Raw genomic sequence first — 19,919 nt, 5'->3', positions numbered from 1 at the left:
GGCGCCCTGTGCTTCCTTGACGTTAGCCCTACTGAAACTGCGCCTCCACTCCCTCTTTTTGACCTCAAGGCTGGGCCACTTCACTAATGTTGACCCCAGCCTTACGCCAAACGCCTTGGTCACCCAGCTTCCTTCCTGAGGCCTCGCCTGGGTTCCCACCGCAACCCCCCTCCCCTCCCACTGCTTCAACTTAAGCCCCCATCCAAGGCGCTGGGCCTGGATCCCCTCTGCCTCCAACTTTTGACGCAGAGTTGCCCAACTCGTGTCCTCCCTTCCCCTGCATTAACCACTGAGGGTCAAAGTCCTGGTGCCAACATTAATCAGGGAATGAAGAATGTCATCTTTTAGTCAGAAAGTGGCCAAGTGAGAACCCCAACCCACGGAGCCAAAGCCCTGCCAAGTACCCAACTTTGGGAAAATAAACCTAAAGATTCAGGTTTAGTTTCAACGGTTTTATTGGGAGGTTTTGTTTCCTGTGAAGTACACTAGAGGTGGAAGAAGGGGCACATCCACTTCGGGAGCAGGAAAGGCAGGGGCAGGGCACAGCGGGTAGGGATCCATTTCCCATCTCCTTCTGCTATGCTCACACTTTCTCTCTCAACCAGGACCACAGAACACAAACACAAAAGAGAAGCAAAAACAGCAAAAGCAGCCTCCAAGGGGCTACACACCCCAGCCTTCTCCCCCCCCCCCAGGCTGGCTAGGGCTGAGGGGAAGGGCTGTACACACTCAAAGACAGGGCAGGGCTAAGTTAATAAATTAGAATAAATTAGGGGGAGGAATGCAACTTTGTGCTAGGAGGGCCCCTTCTCTCTGACACACACCACGTGAGAGAGTTGGTGGGGGGGAGGCAGGGGGCATCTCCAAAGGCCACTACAGTGGGAGTAAGAGCTGTGGAGGCAGTCAGCTATTCCTCCACATTCTTCCCAGAGCAGAAGAATTGGGGGGGGGGGTGAGAGACACACACAAGGAGAGGAACCCTCTTTTCCTAGGATAAGGGAGGGCCAAGAACGAAGATGCTAACCAACCCCCCAACTCCCAAACCACTGCTAAGGTTAAGGATTTGGTCAGTGAATCAATAAGGTGGGTGATGAGAATGTGATGGGGGAAGAGGATGCTGGAAACAGGGGTGTCCAGCCACACCGTCTCCCCAGCCCTCAAGCAGAACAGACACAGGTGGGAGGAGGGCAGTAGGGGCTGGGGCAGGGGCAGCAATCACTGGTCAGCTTCTCCGAAGACATCGTTCTGTTTGCGCTTCATGTTCTCAAAGTCAAAGGCCGAACCAGCCATGCGTTTGTAGATGTCTTTAATGTCATTGCAGGTTGTCTCGAAGTGTGTGGTGGCATCATAGGAGCACGAACAGAACACCTGGAAACAGCCAGAGCCCAGGACCTGGAATGAGTTGGGCAGGAGCCCTGGATGGGCAGCCAGGAGCTGGGGCCTGGACAGGCTGCTTACCTGGCTCTCGGAACCATCATCAATGGGCTCATATAAGTCACTAATAGCCACAAACCTGAGGAACAGATGGAGAAGAGACAGACTTCACTACAGGCCTTGCCTCTCTTTGTCCTCGCCATAGTTCCTGGCCTTCCACCCCCTCTCCCTTTGGGGCTCATCCCAGTCCCTCACTTCTGGTCAATAGGCTCCAGCAGCTCCAGTGCTGGCTCCACCTCCTTTTCAGGCTCCATGGTCTCCACTGTAGTACTGGCAATGGCGATGTACTTGCCTTGCGCCGCCACATTGTGTGCGTAGGAAATCATGCACACGTAGATGTCTGGCCAGAGGAAGCACCGTGTTAATGCAGACCAGAGGCACCGGACACATGCAGAGACAGTTTCTAGGTGCCAGACACAATTCTGGCCTGCCTGCCCCTCTGCAGCCCCACGTAGTAGGCAGCATCCAACATGTCATGTTCACAGCAAAGAATTCAAGCCACCCAAACCCTAGGGCTCTAAGTTGTGACTACAACATGGGTCCCATTTTTTTCTGTGGAGGGATCAGGCAGGGTGCCCCAAGGCTGATGGGGAGGGGCAGAGCAACCCCAAGGAGAACACACCAGATGAGTTAGTATACCGTTGTCTGGCTACCTGACTTCCTGTTGACCTGGTTCTGGGGGATGATGATTTGGCAGGAGTTGGCATCATTGGTGTTCTTGATGGGGTGGCTAAGGATACAGATGATGCGGATAACCTGGCCAGCCTTCCGCACGCGGTCTGGGACGTAACTGGGGTCACAGATCAGCTGCTTGCAGCGGGCCACCTATTAAGGCACCAGAAGGCCTTGCTCTTGTCAGATCACTGTCCTCAGTGCCTGCGGGGCTGGGCCCACAGTGAGGGTGGGCAGCTCCGACAGGGTACTCCTCTGATCTGTCATCTCTGCCCCTCCTGTAGCACACGGCCCTAGCCTACAGTTCAGGAAAGTGGGCCCCGACACACAAAGCTGGGCAACCCCCCATGCAGAGACACTGTAACCAAGAATAGTTTCTGGACCACAGACATAGCATACGGCCTTTTTTTTTTGAGACAGAGTCTCACTTAGTCACCCTGGGTAGAGTGCTATGGCATAATAACTCACAACCTCAAACTCTTTGGCTCAAGCGATCCCCTTGCCTCAGCCTCCCAAATAGCTGGGACTACAGGCACCCACCACAATGCCTGACTAGTTTTTTTTTTATTTTTAGTAAAGACAGGGTTTCAACCAATCCACCTGCCTCAGCCTCCCAGAGTGCTGGGATTACAGGCATGAGCCATCACACCTGGCCCAGCATATGGCCTTTGAGAGAGACCTCTCACCAACAGTTATGGCTCCATATACTTCTTTTGGACCCTGATTCCCAGCTCCAAGGTTCTCAGAGTCAAGCTTATTGGGAACAGAGACCCTAAGGTAGCCAGGCCAGGCCCCAACCATGGTGACCATACTGCATAGGGGAGACTCACCTCTCCCTCAGACTTCACACCCACCACCTTGCCATTCTCCATGATAATATCGTCCACAGGCTTATTCAGCATATATGTCCCTCCGTAGATGGCACTCAACCTGTAGGGAGGAGGATGATGGTGAAGGCCCCTTCCCAGGATAAATGGGGACCAGTTCTACTGTACTACTCTACCAGCACAGTGCAGAGAAGGCTTCCTAAGGCAGGCAGAAATCAGGAGACCCTGTGATTCATCCCAGCTCTTATCACTGCCACAAACTCTGGCCCATCTCAGCTTGCTCCTTTTTCTCTAGAGCTGCCCTCATGAGTGTGGCATGAGGGAACAGTTAGCTCCACACAGAAAGAACCTAGGGGACCAAAATGAAAGACTCTCTGGAAAATGGCCAGCTCCCAGTTAAGCCCTGACTCAAGGTTCCCAGGTCCTGGGCCCAGTTCTGGTGCTGCAGGGAGCTAAGCAAGCCACGTTTGTGAAGACCTGGTTCTTTGACTTGCCCTTAGCAAGTTGGGGTTCTGCCCCTAGTACCCTCAGATGGAGTGAAGTAAATGAAGACCACCGATTGGAAGTATGAAATTATACAGAAATGCTCAATGGGGTCATTTCTATTTTTGGTCTTAGTCTAAATTAGTCAGTAATGCCAACTCAAAAAGGCTATGTCCTCACCTTGCAAACCCCTGAGGCAGCTCACCCAAGCCATAGAGAGGGTATAAATATGGGCTCTTGCCATACCGAGCCAGGGACTCGCTGTACAACTTGATGCGGTTAATAGTCTCAAGACAGGGCTGGTCCAGGTAGCTGGGGGGACAGGGTCAGGTGAGATACTCCAATAGCAACACCCCTGGCTCACCCCCACCTACCCAGGTACTAGGCCAGTCTTCCCACAACCCTGAATGGCCTGGGGAAGATGTGAGTCAAATGTAGAGAGACATGCTGGGTGGGCAGAGGTAGCAGTAGGCAGGTGGGGGAGGGCGGGGGCAGGCCAGGTGAGGGGGCTGCCGCCACACCAGCTTCCCCTCACTCATCAGTGCGGTAGAGCGCCAGGGCATGACCAGTGAAATCGATGACATCCTGGCCCAGGTCAAACTTCCGGTAGACATCACGCATGCTGGTAGTCTGGGGGTCAACACCCTCAAAGGTCTTGGGGTCATTCTCATCAAAGTTTGCCACAAACACCAAGAACTTCCGGAAGCGCCGTTTCTCAAACATGCCCATCAGATCTGAGGAAGGTGGTATAAGGAGACCACTGACATCAGTAGAACATGAAAGTCTCTTTCCCAGGAGAGCAGGCCAAAAAGCAGGTGCCTTAGCTCCCACCTGAGCTATAGTGTAACCTGAGTTCAATCCCTGTACCCTCTCGGCTTCGGTTTCCCCACCTGGAGGCTGGGCTAGACAGGCTCTGAAGATCTTCCTGGCTCTAACACGCAGGGATGTCTTGGAGACCCAGAGAGGCCCTGCCAAAGGCTGAAGTCTTTCAAGAAGTAATCCCCGTCTGGGCAGTGCCCATAGCTCAGTGAGTAGGATGCCAGCCACATACACCCAGGCTGGCAGGTTCAAACCCGACCCAGGCCAGCTAAAAAAACAACAACAATGACAACTGCAATAAAAAAAAACAGCCAGGCTACTTGGAGGCTCAGGCAAGAGAATCACTTAAGCCTAAGAATTTGAAGTTGCTGTGAGCTGTAACGCCATGGGTGACAGCTTGAGACTCTGTCTCAAAAAAAAAAAAAAAAATCCCCATCCACACCCCTGCTATGTGTGGACTTCCCTCTTGGTACCCAGACATAAGGTACCATGGTCCTGTATGAGGAATATGACTTTGGGCAAGGGGGTACCCTACTCTGGACAGGAACTTTTCTAACTGTTCTGAGAGGGGTCTGCTTCCCCTACCCCACGATTCTGTGGCTCAGGGAATCCATACTCACTGGAAGCCAAGGCCTCAGTCTCAGTAGAGGGCACTTTATAGATCTTGCCCCCCTTGTAGACAAAGCTGCCCTCTACCACCTTGAAGTCCAGGTAGCGAGTCACCTCTGTATACAGTAGCATCTTTACCAACTGCCCTGTGGGAGAGAAGGGGCATTATTAGCACAGCTTTCCCCAGAAGCTCCAGCTGGCCTGGCTGCCCCATCTCTGGAGCCTGACCATCCCCTCGTCTTCCCAATCACTCTCAACAATCCTTCCTTCATCCCACTCACCATTGGCCATGAGGAATTTAGGAATCAGGTCAACGTTCCAGTCTCGGCCCCGGCCCATCGACTCAGGGGGACCCTCCAGCAACTGGAAACGCTTATATAGCTGTAAGCAAAAGGGAGAGAAATAGACATGTCTCAAAGGATTCCCCCTCCCTCCACCACCCTCCTGTCCTGAAAATCTGGGAATCTGCTTCAACCCTATGCCCCCATGCAAGAGGTTAACGGGGATGGGTCCAGGCAGTCTCACCTCCTCCAGAGGTGTAATGGAAGAGCTCTCGCCCCCATAGTAGGGGTTCCGGTCCATGTGCAGCACCTTCTTCCCATTCACAGACATGATGCCTGACAGGATGCATTCCTGGTGGGGGGGGCAACATTTGCTGCACTCCCACCTGCCCACGTTCCCACCCGCAGCCATGATCTGTTCTCCACAGAACACGTGCCCCAATGGACACCTCCGTCTACTCCCAGCTGGTCCCCTAATCTAAAATTGAGGGCCACAGCTTCATGTGACCACAATCTCCTTTCTAACCTTGCTGGGCAAATAAGTGAACAAGGAGGAGAGAAATAACAAAGGCTCTGAGGGAGGCAGAGCATCCACTGCCAACATGCCAAGAAAGTCATCTATCTCCGCAGAGCACACAAAAAGGCAGAGAAGACACAATGAGCCATAGAGGAGACCCAGATACACGGCAAAAAGCACCCAAAAGGAAAGCAAAGAAAGGCTTAGCACCATCCTTGAAATCTCAGGCCCCACCCTGGGCTGTTCTTTCTTCAAACAGCAGGAACCCCTGACCCTCCGCCGCCATGTCCATGGGAGGGGCGTCTAGGCCCGGTCTGAGGAAGAAGAGTCTCTCAGATGAACCCGCCAATGCGGTTTGGGGGGAAAGGGGAAGATCAACACCTTCACTGTCACTAGCCCAAGGACAAAGGCTGCAGGACTCCGCCTGAGGTCTCCATGGGAAACTGGGGTGGGGTAGAGGGAATGCAGTCACTGCCCTCTCTGTTGCTTCTTCGGGAACATTCCATCGATCCCCTAGCCCCACAAGAAATCTGGCAGGCAGGATGAGGGCTCATCCTGGGGAAGCCCCTGGACCCTGCGTCCTTGTATTTCATCCCTACGGGAATATCGCAAGATGGAGGGGATGCTGGGCGAGTGATGGTTGGGGGCTGAATGGGCGGGGTTGGGGGCACCTGCCCAAGCGGGGGTGCGTTTTCCTGACCAACACGCAGGGATAGGGAAGATCGGAGGGGGCCAGGATACGGGGAGTCGAGGGGGAGGGTAGAAGGGGGACCCCTTTGGGGAGACTGAGCGACAGCAGCGAGGAGACGACGTCGCGGGGGGCGGGTAACGGCGAGGTGGGCACGGCGCTGGCTTTTCGGGACCCGAACGCAGAAGATGGCAGTGATGGGAGGATGGGGACGGCGGCTGCATCATCGCAGAGAGTAAGGAGGGCACGATGCAAGGCCAAGACCGCACTTACAGTGAGGCCGGTCCCCAGCACGATCACGTCGTATTCCTCGTCCATGGTCAGGGCTCGGTGTCAGCGCCCACTCGGCTCCTCCTCCTTCCACAGCAGTAGCTGCCGCCGCCGCAGCCGCCGCACTGGACCAAAGATGGCGGCACGCCGGCCGGTACCCGACCCCTCCGCCGCGTCAAAGAGTCCCGCCCCCTTCCACTGCCCTGTCGCGTCCGGCTGGGGCCACCGCCTTCCCGGCCCTCCTTCCGGGAGAGCTACCAGGGTCCCAGCCACAGCAATAGTGCGCCTCCGCGGGCGACCCTATTTTCCAAGGGCCTAGAGAAGAGCGGGGCGGGGCGGGCCGGCAGCTGGTGCTGCGACCTGAAAGGGATCCGTGCGCGGGAGCTGCGCGCTCCCCGCCCCGCCCCGCCCCACCCCCGGGAGGCTCGCGCGCACGGCTGCGGCAACCTGGGGCGGCACCCCACGGACCCGAAAGCTGCTATTGTCACCAAAGAGCTGAAGCAAAAGCACCGCCACATAGCCCTGACCGCCCCTTCCCTATTCTAACTGGTTAGTGGCTCAGTTCGCTAAAGACCTTCCCGGCCTTCTGGATCTCGGAGATGCCTTCCCCGCCTCCCGGATCTCGGAGATGCCTTCCCCGCCTCCCATGCTTGGCCTGGCTGGGCCACATTTGGCTGCTTCTTCCCACATCCCTCAGGCCAAAATAAGTGGCATGAGACCCAACACATGGCAATCCGTCTTTATTTTATTAGGAAGGAAAATACCGAGCACCCCAGTCTCTTGCTAACATGCCAGAACCCCAGTGAGCACACCCTGCCCACCTGTCCTGGTGGTCCCTTCCCTCTCAGGCCACAGAAATAAACCTCAGGGTATTGCTTGTTAGCACAACATCACAAAAAACGATAAGCAGCTTGGGGCAGAGTTTAGTACTTTCACATCCCCTAAACTCAGGGAGCCCCATAAACCTCAGGGAGGTAGCATCTGCTACACAAAAGCACTATAAACAGCAATAGATAATGGTGAAGAGACAAGAATAAATAAGGAAAAAGGGAGAGGGAAAAATGGACTGAGAAACAATGTTCCCAACTCCTCACAATGACTGGGCCTGGGAGATGTGTATACTATCTATGCAGAGTATGTACACCTTGTTGGTAGGGAGGCAGCCCCAGAGAAGACCCTCAGGGGGCTGAAGAGGGAGCAAGACTGGCTGAAGGGAACTTGGGGTTCATGCTATGGTAGGAAGAGGGGAAACTCTTCAGTCCAGGGTGCCGTAGGTGGGAAAACAACAACCTGGACACCATCATGCCCCCAACCCTTCCCCCACTGACACAGGGTCACACGATCTGGGTCAAAGAGATGGTGGAGCCCTTGTGGTCATCAAAGCGATCCATGGTCTTGAGGCTGAGGATCATGTGCAGACCGTAGGTGAAAATGAAGAGCATGAACAGGGAGGTGAGCAGCCCCATCCAGATGCCTGGAGAGAAGAAGCCTGCACAGTCGCTGGCGTAGGAAAACTGCTCACCTGTCACATTGAAAGCCTGGATCTGGGAACACACAGATGCAGTTCAGAAAAGACCATGTGGCCCTACAGACAGAAGGTCCAGCAAGGACTGAGACAGAGCAGCATAGCCCAAGTGATGCAGCCACTCTTCAGGCCTCTCCTCCCCTCCCTATCGGGGCTCTGCTCCCATCACCCTGGCTCCCCCACCTGAAGCTGAGCCCTTCCTGCTCCACACCTGGAAGTCATGAAGAGTCACCTCCCAGGATGAGGGCTGGGTGCGAGCCACAAGGAGGCTGCCTTTCTTGCTATCACTGCTGACATACTTGCAGTGGAAGGAGTAGATGCTGGGCCCTGTGACCTGAGAAGCATTGAAGTAGACAACAGAGCCATTGCTGTGGATTTCGAGGTGCTCCATGGTAAACCATTTCCGAGCAGACACTGGGTAGAAGCGGTTGGCCAGAATGAACCTGGAGAAGGAGGCAGGGATATAAGATAAGCTCAGGACAGTGGAGCCACACCAGCCCACCCACATCTGAAGCACCTCCAGGACTCACTTGAATGTTACTGTAGTACCAAAGAGCTGTTCATAGGTCAACGAGAGTCTGTAGGGCCAGAGTAAGAGGCACACTGTCAGGCTGAAAGGGCCTTGAGTGCTTTAGAGGAGCAGGTCCCTTGAGTCTGCTCCTGACTAAGCTGCCCCAGGGCCTTGCAGCCTCCAGAAGAGGCAGTGTCCTCACATGACAGGAAAACTGAGGATTCAGTCACATCGCAGGTCAGGAACAGAGCTGGGAGCAGCACCCAGCTCTGGGGTACAGGGTCTCCCCAGCTTAGGGCTCCTTTCTCTGAGCTCCTTTGTCTTCCTCTTAAAAGTTACTGAGGTGCCAAAAAACAAAAAAACCCAAAACATACAAAAAGACAAAAGGAGTATATCCACTGAACGTCTTTTTATAACCTTAAAACATTTAACCACGTAAATGTGTGGAAACACATTACCTATTCATAAATAAAGTTTAAAATTAAAAAAAAAAAGTTACTGAGGTGCCTGGATTGGGTGTTGGGGGTGAAGGCAAACATGAAGGCATGGGAGCCCTAGAACTGGCTCAAGTAACTGGCCTGGCAGTTGCCCAGATGTTGTCCCAGAGGTTTTGCTCAAGGGGGAGGTGACAGGTTCTCAAGTAACTATGAGGTCCCAAGCAAAAACTAGCAAGCACAGGGAGGCAGAGCTCTGAGCAACACCCTCTCCCATAGCCTACTAGTGGCCCTATACCATGATGTGATACCACACATATTTCAGGGTGACTATACCCCACCAAGACCACAGCTATCCCTTTCCCCAATACACGTACCTGATCCCAGCTCCCCACCTCAGGCCCAACCCACACTGGCAGGAAGGTCACCTATGGTGGTGGCACAGTCCTCCCCAGCCTAATGCCCTTACCTGGCAATGGAGTCATTCCAGGAGGAGCCAGTCAGGTTGAGATCCTGCACCCCAAAGGTGAGGGAGGTCAGGTCCTCCAAATGGCTCTTGTACATTACAGAGAAGTTTTGGGCCCAGAATAGGATGCGGGGGGCAGTGTCATTATAACTCACAGGGGGATGGATCACATCTGGTGCAGGCTGTTTTTGTAGCAGCTGGCGTCCTAACCCCCCAGCCACCATGGCTACATCACGGGCCACCTATGGAAACATCCAACAAGCCTTTCCTCAACAGTAAGCCCTGACCCAACTATTGTACCCTCCCTCCCCTCCCCACCAGCACTTTGTCCATCATCTAGAAGTCCCAGTGGTCAAAGGTAGCCCTTCCTCCAGGAAGCTTTCTCTGCTGGCCCCTAAGCCCTGATGATATCCTAGTCCCTCAAACTTGTGATCACTTGGACTTAGTGTCCAAGTATACCACCCACATGGCTCACAGGGTGAGACAGAAAGCTGCCCCGGAAGAAAGCAGTACCTCACTGCTCATCCTAGTCCTCTCCAGAGTCAGCCCCATAGAATTGCTCCACAGGGGTCATCTGCCTGCTTTTTCCCCAACCCTGGGAACCCCAGGGGGACCTGACTGTGGCATGCCCCTCTACCTCTAGGCAGACTCACTACACTGCCTCTCCCCACTGTTCAAGAGCCCCTGCCAGAAGAGCACATACCCTGGAAGGGCAGATCGCTGTGAGGGCCGCTGTGTATGGGACATCTTCGGACTTGAGTGTGCTCAGCACCTGCCCAATGACCTCATCTGAGGGACGGGGAAAGCAAACACCCAGGTCAACAGACAGCTCACTTAAAGGAATACTCCCCACCATCTTCTTTTATTTATTTATTTTTTGAGACAGTGTCTCACTATGTTGCCCTCGGTAGAGTGCTATGGTGTCACAGCTCACAGCAACCTCAAACTCTTGGGCTTAAGCGATTCTCCTACCTCAGCCTCCCAAGTAACTGGGACTACAGGTGCCCGCCACAACACCCAGCTATGCTTTTGGTTTTTTTTTTCTTTTTTTGCAGTTTTGGCCAGGGCTGGGTTTGAACCCACCACCTCTGGCATATGGGGCCAGCGCCCTACCCCTTTGAGCCACAGGCTCCGCCCCCAGCTATGCTTTAATTGATTGATTGATTGATTGATTGAGACAGAGTCTCACTCTCTCACCCAGGCTAGAGTGCCATGGCATCAGCCTAACTCGAAGAAACCTCAGACTCCTGGGCTCAGGTGATTGTCCCACCTGGGCCTCCAGATGTGAGCCACCACGCCCAGCCCCCACCATCTGCATTACAAATCTTATCTAGGCAAACTGAAAGCAGTGCACTTTTTTTTTTTTTTGAGACAGAGTTTTACTACGTTGCCCTTGGTAGAGTGCCATAGCACCATAGCTCACAGCAACCTCAAACTCTTGGGCTGTGATTCTCTTGCCTCAGCCTCCCAAGTAGCTGGGACTAGAGGCGCCTGCCACAATGCCCGGCTATTTTTTTTGTTGCAGTTGTCATTGTTGGTTAGCTGGCCTGGGCCGGGCTCAAACCCACCAGCCTCAGTGCATGTCGCTGGCGATGTAACCACTGTGCTATGCGCGCTGAGCCCACTTTTTCTTTTTTTGAAACAGCATCTTTCTCTGTTGCCTGAGCTAGAGTGCTGTGGCCTCATCATAGCTCACTACAACCTTAAACTCCTGGGCTCAGCCTCTGAAGTAGCTGGGACTACAGGTACATGCCATTATGCCAAGCTAATTTTTCTTTTTCTTTTTTTTTTTTTTAAGACATGAGGTTTCACCATGTTGAGTTGGTCTCTAACTGCTGGCCTCAAGTGATACTCCTGCCTCAGCCTCCCAAAGTGCTAGGAACATAGGCGTGAGCCACCACACTGTTTGAAAGCAGTGCTTTTAGGCCAGGTGTGCTGCCTCACGCCTGTAATTCTAGCACTCTGGGAGGCCCAAGAGGAAGGAGCACTTGAGGCTAGGAGTTTGAGGTTGCTGTGAGATGGGCTGATGACACGGCACTCTAGCCTGGGCAGTAGAGTGAGATTCTGACAAGAAAGAAAAAACGGGCAGCGCCTGTGGCTCAGTGAGTAGGGCGCTGGCCCCATATGCCGAGGGTGGCGGGTTCAAACCCAGCCCCGGCCAAACCGCAACGAAAAACTAGCCGGGCGTTGTGGCGGGCGCCTGTAGTCCCAGCTGCTCGGGAGGCTGAGGCAAGAGAATCGCGTAAGCTCAAGAGTTAGAGGTTGCTGTGAGCCGTGTGACGCCACGGCACTCTACCCCAGGGCGGTACAGTGAGACTCCGTCGCTACAAAAAAAAAAAAAAAAAAAGAAAAAACAAGGGCGGCGCCTGTGGCTCAGTCAGTAGGGCGCCGGTCCCATATACCGAGGGTGGCGGGTTCAAACCCGGCCCCGGCCAAACTGCAACCAAAAAATAGCCGGGCGTTATGGCGGGCACCTGTAGTCCCAGCTACTCGGGAGGCTGAGGCAGGAGAATCGCTTAAGCCCAGGAGTTGGAGGTTGCTGTGAGCTGTGTGAGGCCACGGCACTCTACCGAGGGCCATAAAGTGAGACTCTGTCTCTACAAAAAAAAAAAAAAAAAAAAAAAGGAAGTGCTTTTAGTTTCTATTGAGATTCCTTAAGAGGAGCTATTTCTCATCGCACCCTCTCCCCCAGCCTCTCCTGGGACCACTGTCATCACCTTAGCACTACCTAAAGTGGTGAAATGAGGAAATATATGTATAGAAAATGTCATATCCAGGCCAGGCGTCTGTGGCTCAAGCGGCTAAGGCGCCAGCCACATACACCTGAGCTGGCGGGTTCGAATCCAGCCCCGGGACCGCCAAACAACAGTAACGGCTGCAACCAAAAAAAATAGCTGGGCGTTGTGTCGGGCGCCTGTAGTCCCAGCTACTTGGGAGGCTGAGACAAGAGAATCGCTTAAGCCCAAGAGTTGGAGGTTTATGTGAGCTAAGATGCCATGGCACTCTACCCAGGGTGACAGCTTGAGGCTCTGTCTCAAAAAAAAAAAAAAACAACAAAATGTCATATCCACCCACAGAAGGTTTCCAACTACCTTTCCACAGCAATGACTGTGTTTTATGGCAAAAAATCCTCAGAATTGTTTATTGATGCTGTCTGAGGACAAACTACTTCTCTAAGCACCCACACAGTAGGCTACATCTGCCAGCTGGACAGGAGTACAGCCAAGGACCCCACAGAGCTGCCCAGGAGTGAAAAGGGGCCACAGAGTTGTGGGCCAGTTCTCTATGGCCCCAGCCCAAGGGCTGGAGAAGGACATGCATCCTTCCTTACTCACTCACCGTTGCCTGTGAGAACTTCCCTAGGTGCCATCAGACCGGAGCTATGGAAGAGACAAGAGTGTCAGAGACTTCAGGTGGCCTGGGCCAGCTCTTTATTGCCCACCACCCTTCTGTCCACCCCCAGCTTCTCCTCACTAGCCCCACTAACAGAGCCAGCATGCTCACCCAGGGTTGTGCTCAGCTTTCCTGTACCTTTGCTTACCCTGGCACCCCTGCCTGGGACCCTGTAACTGTTCTCCCCAAGCTCTGTGCACAGGGCCTACCCCTGCCTTCTCTCTGGAGGGCCACAAATCCCAGATCGGTGCTTGGCACCTACTCCTGAGTCACAGACTGGCAGGAGATCCTTCCTGCCTCTTCCTGCATACAGGAAATCTGAAAGGGCTTCAAGGTGGTGACGAACACTGTCATCTGTGGCTGAACTGTGCCACCAGAGCCCAGAGCCTCACAGTTCACTAAGGCTCAAAGGAGGCTGGGACATGTGCACAATACCTAGCTGTGTAGGGCAGGCGGATGAGCAGCAGGGCTGGGAGGCTGGCATTGAGTTTCAGCTCCTGCAGGGTAGCCAGATCCACATGCAAGGGGCTGGCCCCAAGCTTCTCCTGCAGGTAAGTGGTCAGAGTGCTGACTGCATACCAGTCGACAGCGGGAAGCACCAGTGAAGAGGGGGCCAGGTCCAGGGCACTCTAGGGGCAGGAGAGAGGCAAAAGGTTGAGTCAGCCAGGGACCAGAGGCCTGGTCCCTTAAACCTCTGGCAGGTCTCCTCTGGAAAGCCACACCAGGGTCTCCTCCTGAGACAGAAAGAAAATTTCCCACATCCTTGGCCCCGGACACTCAGGCCCCAGGCCTTTCTACCTCCAAAGCCGGCATCTTTGTTTCCTAAGAACATAGTTCTTATTGTGCTGGGAGAATAGGCACAGAATGGATCCATGGTCTGGGGCTAGGAGAGGACTCTTACCTCCAGATTAGAAAAGGCGCTGTCCTGCTTGTTTCCAAACACACCACCATATGCTGTGAAATCCTCAATGCTTAACTAATAGGGAGACAGAGTAGACATGTCAGGAGGTTTGGTAAATAACAGGGGCCAGGACAGGGGACAGTCACCTTCCCTGTGCATTCTAAGGGCCAGCAAAATCTCAGTTAAAGTCTGATTTGGTCTGGTGGAGTGATATGTTTGGTGGGAGCAGCACTGCAAGGGTGGCTCTCTTCCCTCCTTTACTCTCAGGGCAGGGTGAGAAGACAAAAAAGGTAGTCACAATGTCATGAAGAGATCTGCAGACAGCTGACTTGTAACCTCTGAAGTAAGAGTCAGCTGCCTTGCCTGAACACAAGAGGAACTGGGGGGGGGGAAGAGGGAAGCTGGGGAGGAGGGGCTGGGGGCACATCTTCTGGGAAGGAATCAGAAAAAAGGAGAGCTGCCTATGTCTGGTTTAAACAGGATGCTTTTTGTTTGTTTTTTTTTTCAGGCAGAGTCTCACTGTTGCCCAGGCTAGAGTGCTGTAGTGTCATAGCTCACAGCAACCCCAAAATCCTGGCCTCAAGCAATGATCATCCTGCCTCAGCCTCCCAAGTAGCTGGGACTACAGGCACCTCATCACCATGCCCCGCTAGCTTTTCTATTTTTAGTAGAGACTGGGTCTTTCTCTTATTCAGACTGGTCTCAAACTCCTGAGCTCAAGACATCCTCCCACCTCAGCCTCCCAGAGTATGAGGATTACAGGCATAAGCCACCATGCCCAGTCTGTACAGAACCATTTTTGAAGAGAGTGAGAAGTCCCCACCCCACCTGTTTTTCGTAGACAGGGAGAGAAGTAAAGATCACAGAGCAGGCTAGAGGAACCGAGGAAGTCTTAGAACTCTCAGGACTGTAGTAAACCCAACCTCATCCCTACAACTTCATCTCTACAACCTACAGATGATCTGTAACTCTTGCCTTCCACTCACCCAACCCCCAGCTCCCTCTGGCTTTTCCCAGTTAGGCTCAGAGACAGATTTTAATCAGCCTTCCTAATCTCACACTGTTTGGTATATACACTTGCCCAGCCTCCCCTCCCTCTGAGCAGGAACCTTGACTTTGTTTGGTTGCCCGGGTTCCCAGTCTGAAAGCACTAGAAGTGGTTCTGGGTCTGTGGGCTTTCTTTAATCGAGAGATCACACACTCCCTGCTCCACAGAGCCCAAGGCATTCTTACACATTTCCAACTGCAACTGACCTCCCCACTCCTTGTTCCCTGCAGACCACCTCCTGCATCTCCTACCCTTTTCTCTCACGCACTCTGCTCTAGCCACAGCAGCTCTTCCTTGAGCTCACCAAGAGCACACCTTGCCCAGGGCCCTTGCACCTGCTGTTCCCCTGTCAGGAATGTCCTTCCCCCAAAAGCCACATGGCTGTCTCTCTCTCTCTCTCTCTCTCCCTCCCTCACTCACTCCACTGACCTTTCTGCACAGATATTACTTCCTCAGTGAGGTCTTGCCTGATCACCATTATTGAAGACAGCATCCCCAGTTACTGTCTACTCAGCCTGCTTCCTTCTTAAAAGACCACAGCACTGGGTGGCGCCTGTGGCTCAGTGAGTAGGGCACGGGCTCCATATACTGAGGGTGGCGGGTTCAAACCCGGCCCCGGCCAAACTGCAACAAAAAATAGCCAGGCGTTGTGGCGGGGGCCTGTAGTCCCAACTACTCAGGAGGCTGAGGCAAGAGAATCGCCTAAGCCCAGGAGTTGGAGGTTGCTGTGAGCTGTGATGCCACAGCACTCCACCAAAGGCGATAAAGTGAGACTCTGTCTCAAAAAAAAAAAGAATTACAACTCTGCCACCTATTAGCTGTATGACCTTGGGCAAGTCACTTCTCCAGCATAAGTCTTCCCATCTATAAACAAAAGATGAAAATCCCCACCATACTAGAGTAAGTCAGATAATATCTTAAGTTCCTGGGACTTAGCAGGCATCTGGCCTCTGACCCTTGCTCCCTCCAGTCAAGTTGGTGACATTTCTGCCACTTTCGCTATTCCCACTGAAGCTTCTCCAACAGGCCTTCCCAAGAGCCAAGCCATACCTCCCTACAGTTGGGACAAGGTCACTGAAGCTTCCCTCAGCGAATGGGCGTCAGTGTCGTGGGGGAGGGGAGAGGTCCTGCCTGCCTCCTGATGACAGGGAAGAACCGACTGGGGCAGGCGCACCTTGTCCTGCAAGAACAGCAGCACATTCCGGGGGCCCAGCTCCAGGGCGGGGTCTAAGTAGGTAAACAGCTGCAAGTCGCTGGTGATGTGGCCCTCATGAGTGTCAGCCGCAGGAGCCCACAAGTCCCTGACAGGGGGCAGAAAAGGTGATGTCAGGTGGATGCGCACAGCTCAATATCATGGGCTTGATGAGCGGAGGCCGGAGCTCTATCGCTAGCCGACTCACTGCAAGAGCCCGAGCAAGGAAGGAACAATCCCCCTCTGGGCCTCCCCACCTCTCGCCGAGGACAGCCCCGGAGTGGGGCGAGGGTGCCTCAGCCGCCACGGTGCGCAGCGCAGCCCGCAGCCCACCCCAGCCTGCTCACCGGTCACTCGACCACAGCACCAGCGGCACCTGCTGTTCCGCTCCTGCCACAGCTGCTACCAGCAACAGCGGCAGCCACAGCGTCCCCATCCACACCCGAGCAGCCGCCGCCATCATAGCCTCAGCTTCCACTGCCTTTGCCCCCGCTGCTCCAGCGGATCAGGTGACCGCCGGCTCCCAACCCCTGGCGGAGCTCCGCCCCACGCGGCCATTGGCCTGGGCACAGGCTTGCTCCCCAGGGCCACAGGTAATTGGACTAAGCCCATGCCACTCGCGGCCACTCCTTTTCACTGGTTGGCTGGACGTGCCTCCAGCCACGCACGCTCCAGTGTGACAAGGGGGCGGGGCTGAGCGCGACTTGCTCCGTCCAGACCGGGCGGTTTAACTAAGTCTTTGCGCGCGTTTCGCCCGTCTCTTTTATATTTATATTTTTGTTTTTATTTCACCTTATTTTTATTTAATTTTTTGATAGACAGGGAATCTCACTATGTTGTCCATGCTGGTCTTGAACTCCTGCGCTCAAGCTAGCCTCCCGCCTCGCCCTTCTGAGTAGCTGGGACTACAGGCGCCCGCCACCTCGCTGGCCAATTCCTGTCCAATCCCTGTTCTAATCTTTTTGCTTAAAATCGCATTCTGTAGACTGACGCTGTCTGATGCAGGTGAGAGGAGAGTGTGATGAGAGGGAGGAAAGAAGAGGACCAAGGATAGCATCCGGAGGAACACCAGGACTTCCATTGGGCAGGAAGGTGGGTTCAGAAAAGAGATCTGAGAAGGAGCATCCAAAGAAGTAGGGTAAACCCTAGATAGAAGCATGATTTCAAGGACACCGTGACTAACAACATCAGTGTCAGCTGCTGCCAAAAGACAGGTGAGATGAGGACAGAAAAATATTTTTTAGATTTAGCAACAATTTAGAGTCTGGCAAGAGCGACCCCAGTGTGAGGAAGTGGAAATACTATATAAGATTGTCTTTTCTGGAAATTTGCCGTAAAGGGAAGACAGAATAACAAGTAGAATTCGAAAATGGGAGACTACCCCAAACGAATTGAGAGGCTTTTTATCTTTTTCTGTGCCATTTTTGATTTCTCAAACTGGTAATCATTATAAACAAACAAAATAACTATAACCAAATCCCTGAACTTTCCTTAGGGAAATATATGCTAAGTAATTTAGAAGGCAGTGAACTAATGTCTGCAACTTACCTTGAAATGCACCAAAATAAAATGGAAAAAGGATGGTATGTGATAAGTATGTGATAAAGCAAGAACACTAAACTATTAATGGCAGAATCTAGGGAGTGGGTAGTTATGGGTGCATCTCATTGGCAGAATTCAGTCTGTTTCCAGAGCCCTACATGTGAAGGAGCAGTGGGGCCTGGGGACTTGTTCTTTTCCAACCACTGCACTGCAGGAAGGCATACCAGATGGAAGCAGGACTAGTTGCCAGGAGCCACCACACCATGGACTTATATAATGACTTCAGCTCAGCCCTATTGTCTGAACACAGCCCCATTAGCTCACAGCCTATTGATCGCCTCCATGTATGAGAGAAATTGCTTATAAGATTGTAGTTATGGGGCGGCGCCTGTGGCTCAGTGAGCAGGGCGCCGGCCCCATATGCCGAGGGTGGCGGGTTCAAACCCAGCCCCGGCCAAACTGCAACAAAAAAATAGCTGGGCGTTGTGGCGGGCACCTATAGTCCCAGCTGCTCGGGAGGCTGAGGCAAGAGAATCGTGTAAGCGCAAGAGTTAGAGGTTGCTGTGAGCCGTGTGACGCCACAGCACTCTACCTGAGGGCAGTACAGTGAGACTCTGTCTCTACAAAAAAAAAAAAAAAAAAGATTGTACTTATGGCTCTGCAGCTAGGGCTCCAGCCACATACACTGGAGCTGGCGGGCTGGAACCCAGGCCTGCCAAACAACGATGACCACTACAATAAAAAAATAGCTGAGTGTTGTGGTGGGCACCTGTAGTCCCAGCTACTCGGAAGGCTGAGGCAAGGGAATCACTTAAGCTCAAGAGTTGGAGGTTGCCGTAAATTGTGATGCTATGGCACTCTACTGAGGGCAACATAGTGAGACTCTGTCTCAAAAAAAAAAAAAAAAGATGGACGGCGCCTGTGGCTCGAAGGAGTAGGGCGCTGGCCCCATATGCCAGAGGTGGTGGGTTCAAAACCAGCCCCAGCCAAAAAAAAAAAAAAAGATTGTAGTCATGATTGTTACATGTAGTTCAGACTAGAACTAGGATGGTGGCAGTTGATCTGGAAAAAAGAAGGGGCCTGTCAGGATATAGTCAAAGAAGATAGTGCCTGAGGGTGGCTGTTAGGTCTCTCTGATTTGGGGACTAGAAGATGAGGTCAGTTGTGGACTTTTAAATTTGGAGTGCTTGTGGGACCCCTCCCCCAAGCAGCAATGTCCAGGCGTGAACTGGCTGAGGTGAGTTTTTTAGTGGAACTTTACTTTGTCCCAGAAACCATTGAGTGAGTTTTTTTGTTTGTTTGTTTGTTTGTTTTTGACAGTCTTACTATGTTGCCCTTGGTAGAGTGCTGCGATGTCACAGCTCACAGCAACCTCAAACTCTTGGGCTTAAGTGATCCTCTTGCCTCAGCCTATCAAGTAGCTGGGACTACAGGTGCACGCCACAACGCCCAGCTATTTTTTGTTGCTGTTGTCGTTGTTTAGCTGGCCGAGGCTGGGTTTGAACCCACCAGCCTTGGCGTATGTGGCTGGTGCCATAACCACTGTGCTACAGGTGCCAACCCTGAGTGAGGGGTTTTAAGCCTTAGTGACATGAGTGACAAGAGGAACCCATGGTCATGGGTAAATCCTGCAGAAGAATCTAGCACACTGAAAAAGGAAAGCATGTCTGTTGTGTTTAGGAACACAAATGTCTCTATTTAGTTTCAAGACAAAGACGTCCCAAATGTGATCTTGCTGGTCAGCATTCTGTTGCTGAGCTGCTTCCATCCTTATAGAAGAAATTTGACTGTGGCTGCTTTTACTCTTTTTTTTTTTTTTTTTTTTGTAGAGACAGAGTCTCACTGTACCACCCTTGGGTAGAGTGCTGTGGCGTCACACGGCTCACAGCAACCTCTAACTCTTGGGCTTACGCGATTCTCTTGCCTCAGCCTCCTGAGCAGCTGGGACTACAGGCGCACGCCATAACGCTCGGCTATTTTTCTGTTGCAGTTTGGCCGGGGCTGGGTCCAAACCCGCCACTCTCAGTATATGGGGCTGGCGCCCTACTCACTGAGCCACAGGCGCCACCCTACTCTTTTTTTTTTGAAACAAAATCTCATTATGTTGCCCTTGGTAGAGTACTGTGGCATCACAGCTCACAGCAACCTCCAACTCTTGGGCTTAAGTGATTCTCTTGCTTCAGCCTCCCAAGTAGCTGGGACTACAAGCGCCCATCACAATACCTGGCTATTTTTTTTGTTGCAGTTGTCATTGTTTAGCTGGCCTGGGCCAGGTTCAAACCTGCCAGCCTTGGTGTACGTGGCTGG

General features: G+C 53.0%; 2 protein-coding genes across 2 annotated transcripts; both read right to left on the bottom strand.

Moving 5' to 3' along the window:
• Nucleotides 1–438: 438 nt before the first annotated feature.
• On the bottom strand, nt 439–6,946 carry GDI1 (GDP dissociation inhibitor 1). Its single transcript, XM_053580649.1, has 11 exons — nt 6,604–6,946; nt 5,370–5,477; nt 5,126–5,225; nt 4,856–4,990; nt 3,952–4,150; nt 3,597–3,728; nt 2,937–3,036; nt 2,088–2,259; nt 1,630–1,774; nt 1,459–1,513; nt 439–1,368 (listed from the first exon to the last, which is right to left on the bottom strand). Exons 1-11 carry the CDS (start codon nt 6,646–6,648, stop codon nt 1,216–1,218), a joined length of 1,344 nt encoding a protein of 447 aa, XP_053436624.1. The 5' UTR covers nt 6,649–6,946; the 3' UTR covers nt 439–1,215.
• Nucleotides 6,947–7,325: 379 nt separating this feature from the next.
• ATP6AP1 (ATPase H+ transporting accessory protein 1) lies at nt 7,326–16,580 on the bottom strand. The gene is made up of 10 exons (XM_053580648.1): nt 16,418–16,580; nt 16,053–16,179; nt 13,831–13,905; nt 13,365–13,558; nt 12,876–12,916; nt 10,240–10,325; nt 9,540–9,778; nt 8,656–8,703; nt 8,337–8,568; nt 7,326–8,144 (listed from the first exon to the last, which is right to left on the bottom strand). The coding sequence occupies exons 1-10, from the start codon at nt 16,531–16,533 to the stop codon at nt 7,935–7,937; spliced, it is 1,368 nt and encodes a 455-aa protein (XP_053436623.1). The 5' UTR covers nt 16,534–16,580; the 3' UTR covers nt 7,326–7,934.
• Between the last annotated feature and the right edge of the window lie 3,339 nt (nt 16,581–19,919).

The sequence above is a fragment of the Nycticebus coucang genome, chromosome X, assembly GCF_027406575.1.
Source record: "Nycticebus coucang isolate mNycCou1 chromosome X, mNycCou1.pri, whole genome shotgun sequence".
NCBI lineage: Eukaryota > Metazoa > Chordata > Mammalia > Primates > Lorisidae > Nycticebus > Nycticebus coucang.
The sequence above is the reverse complement of the archived record's forward strand: the minus strand, read 5'-3'. Positions and strand labels throughout refer to the sequence as shown.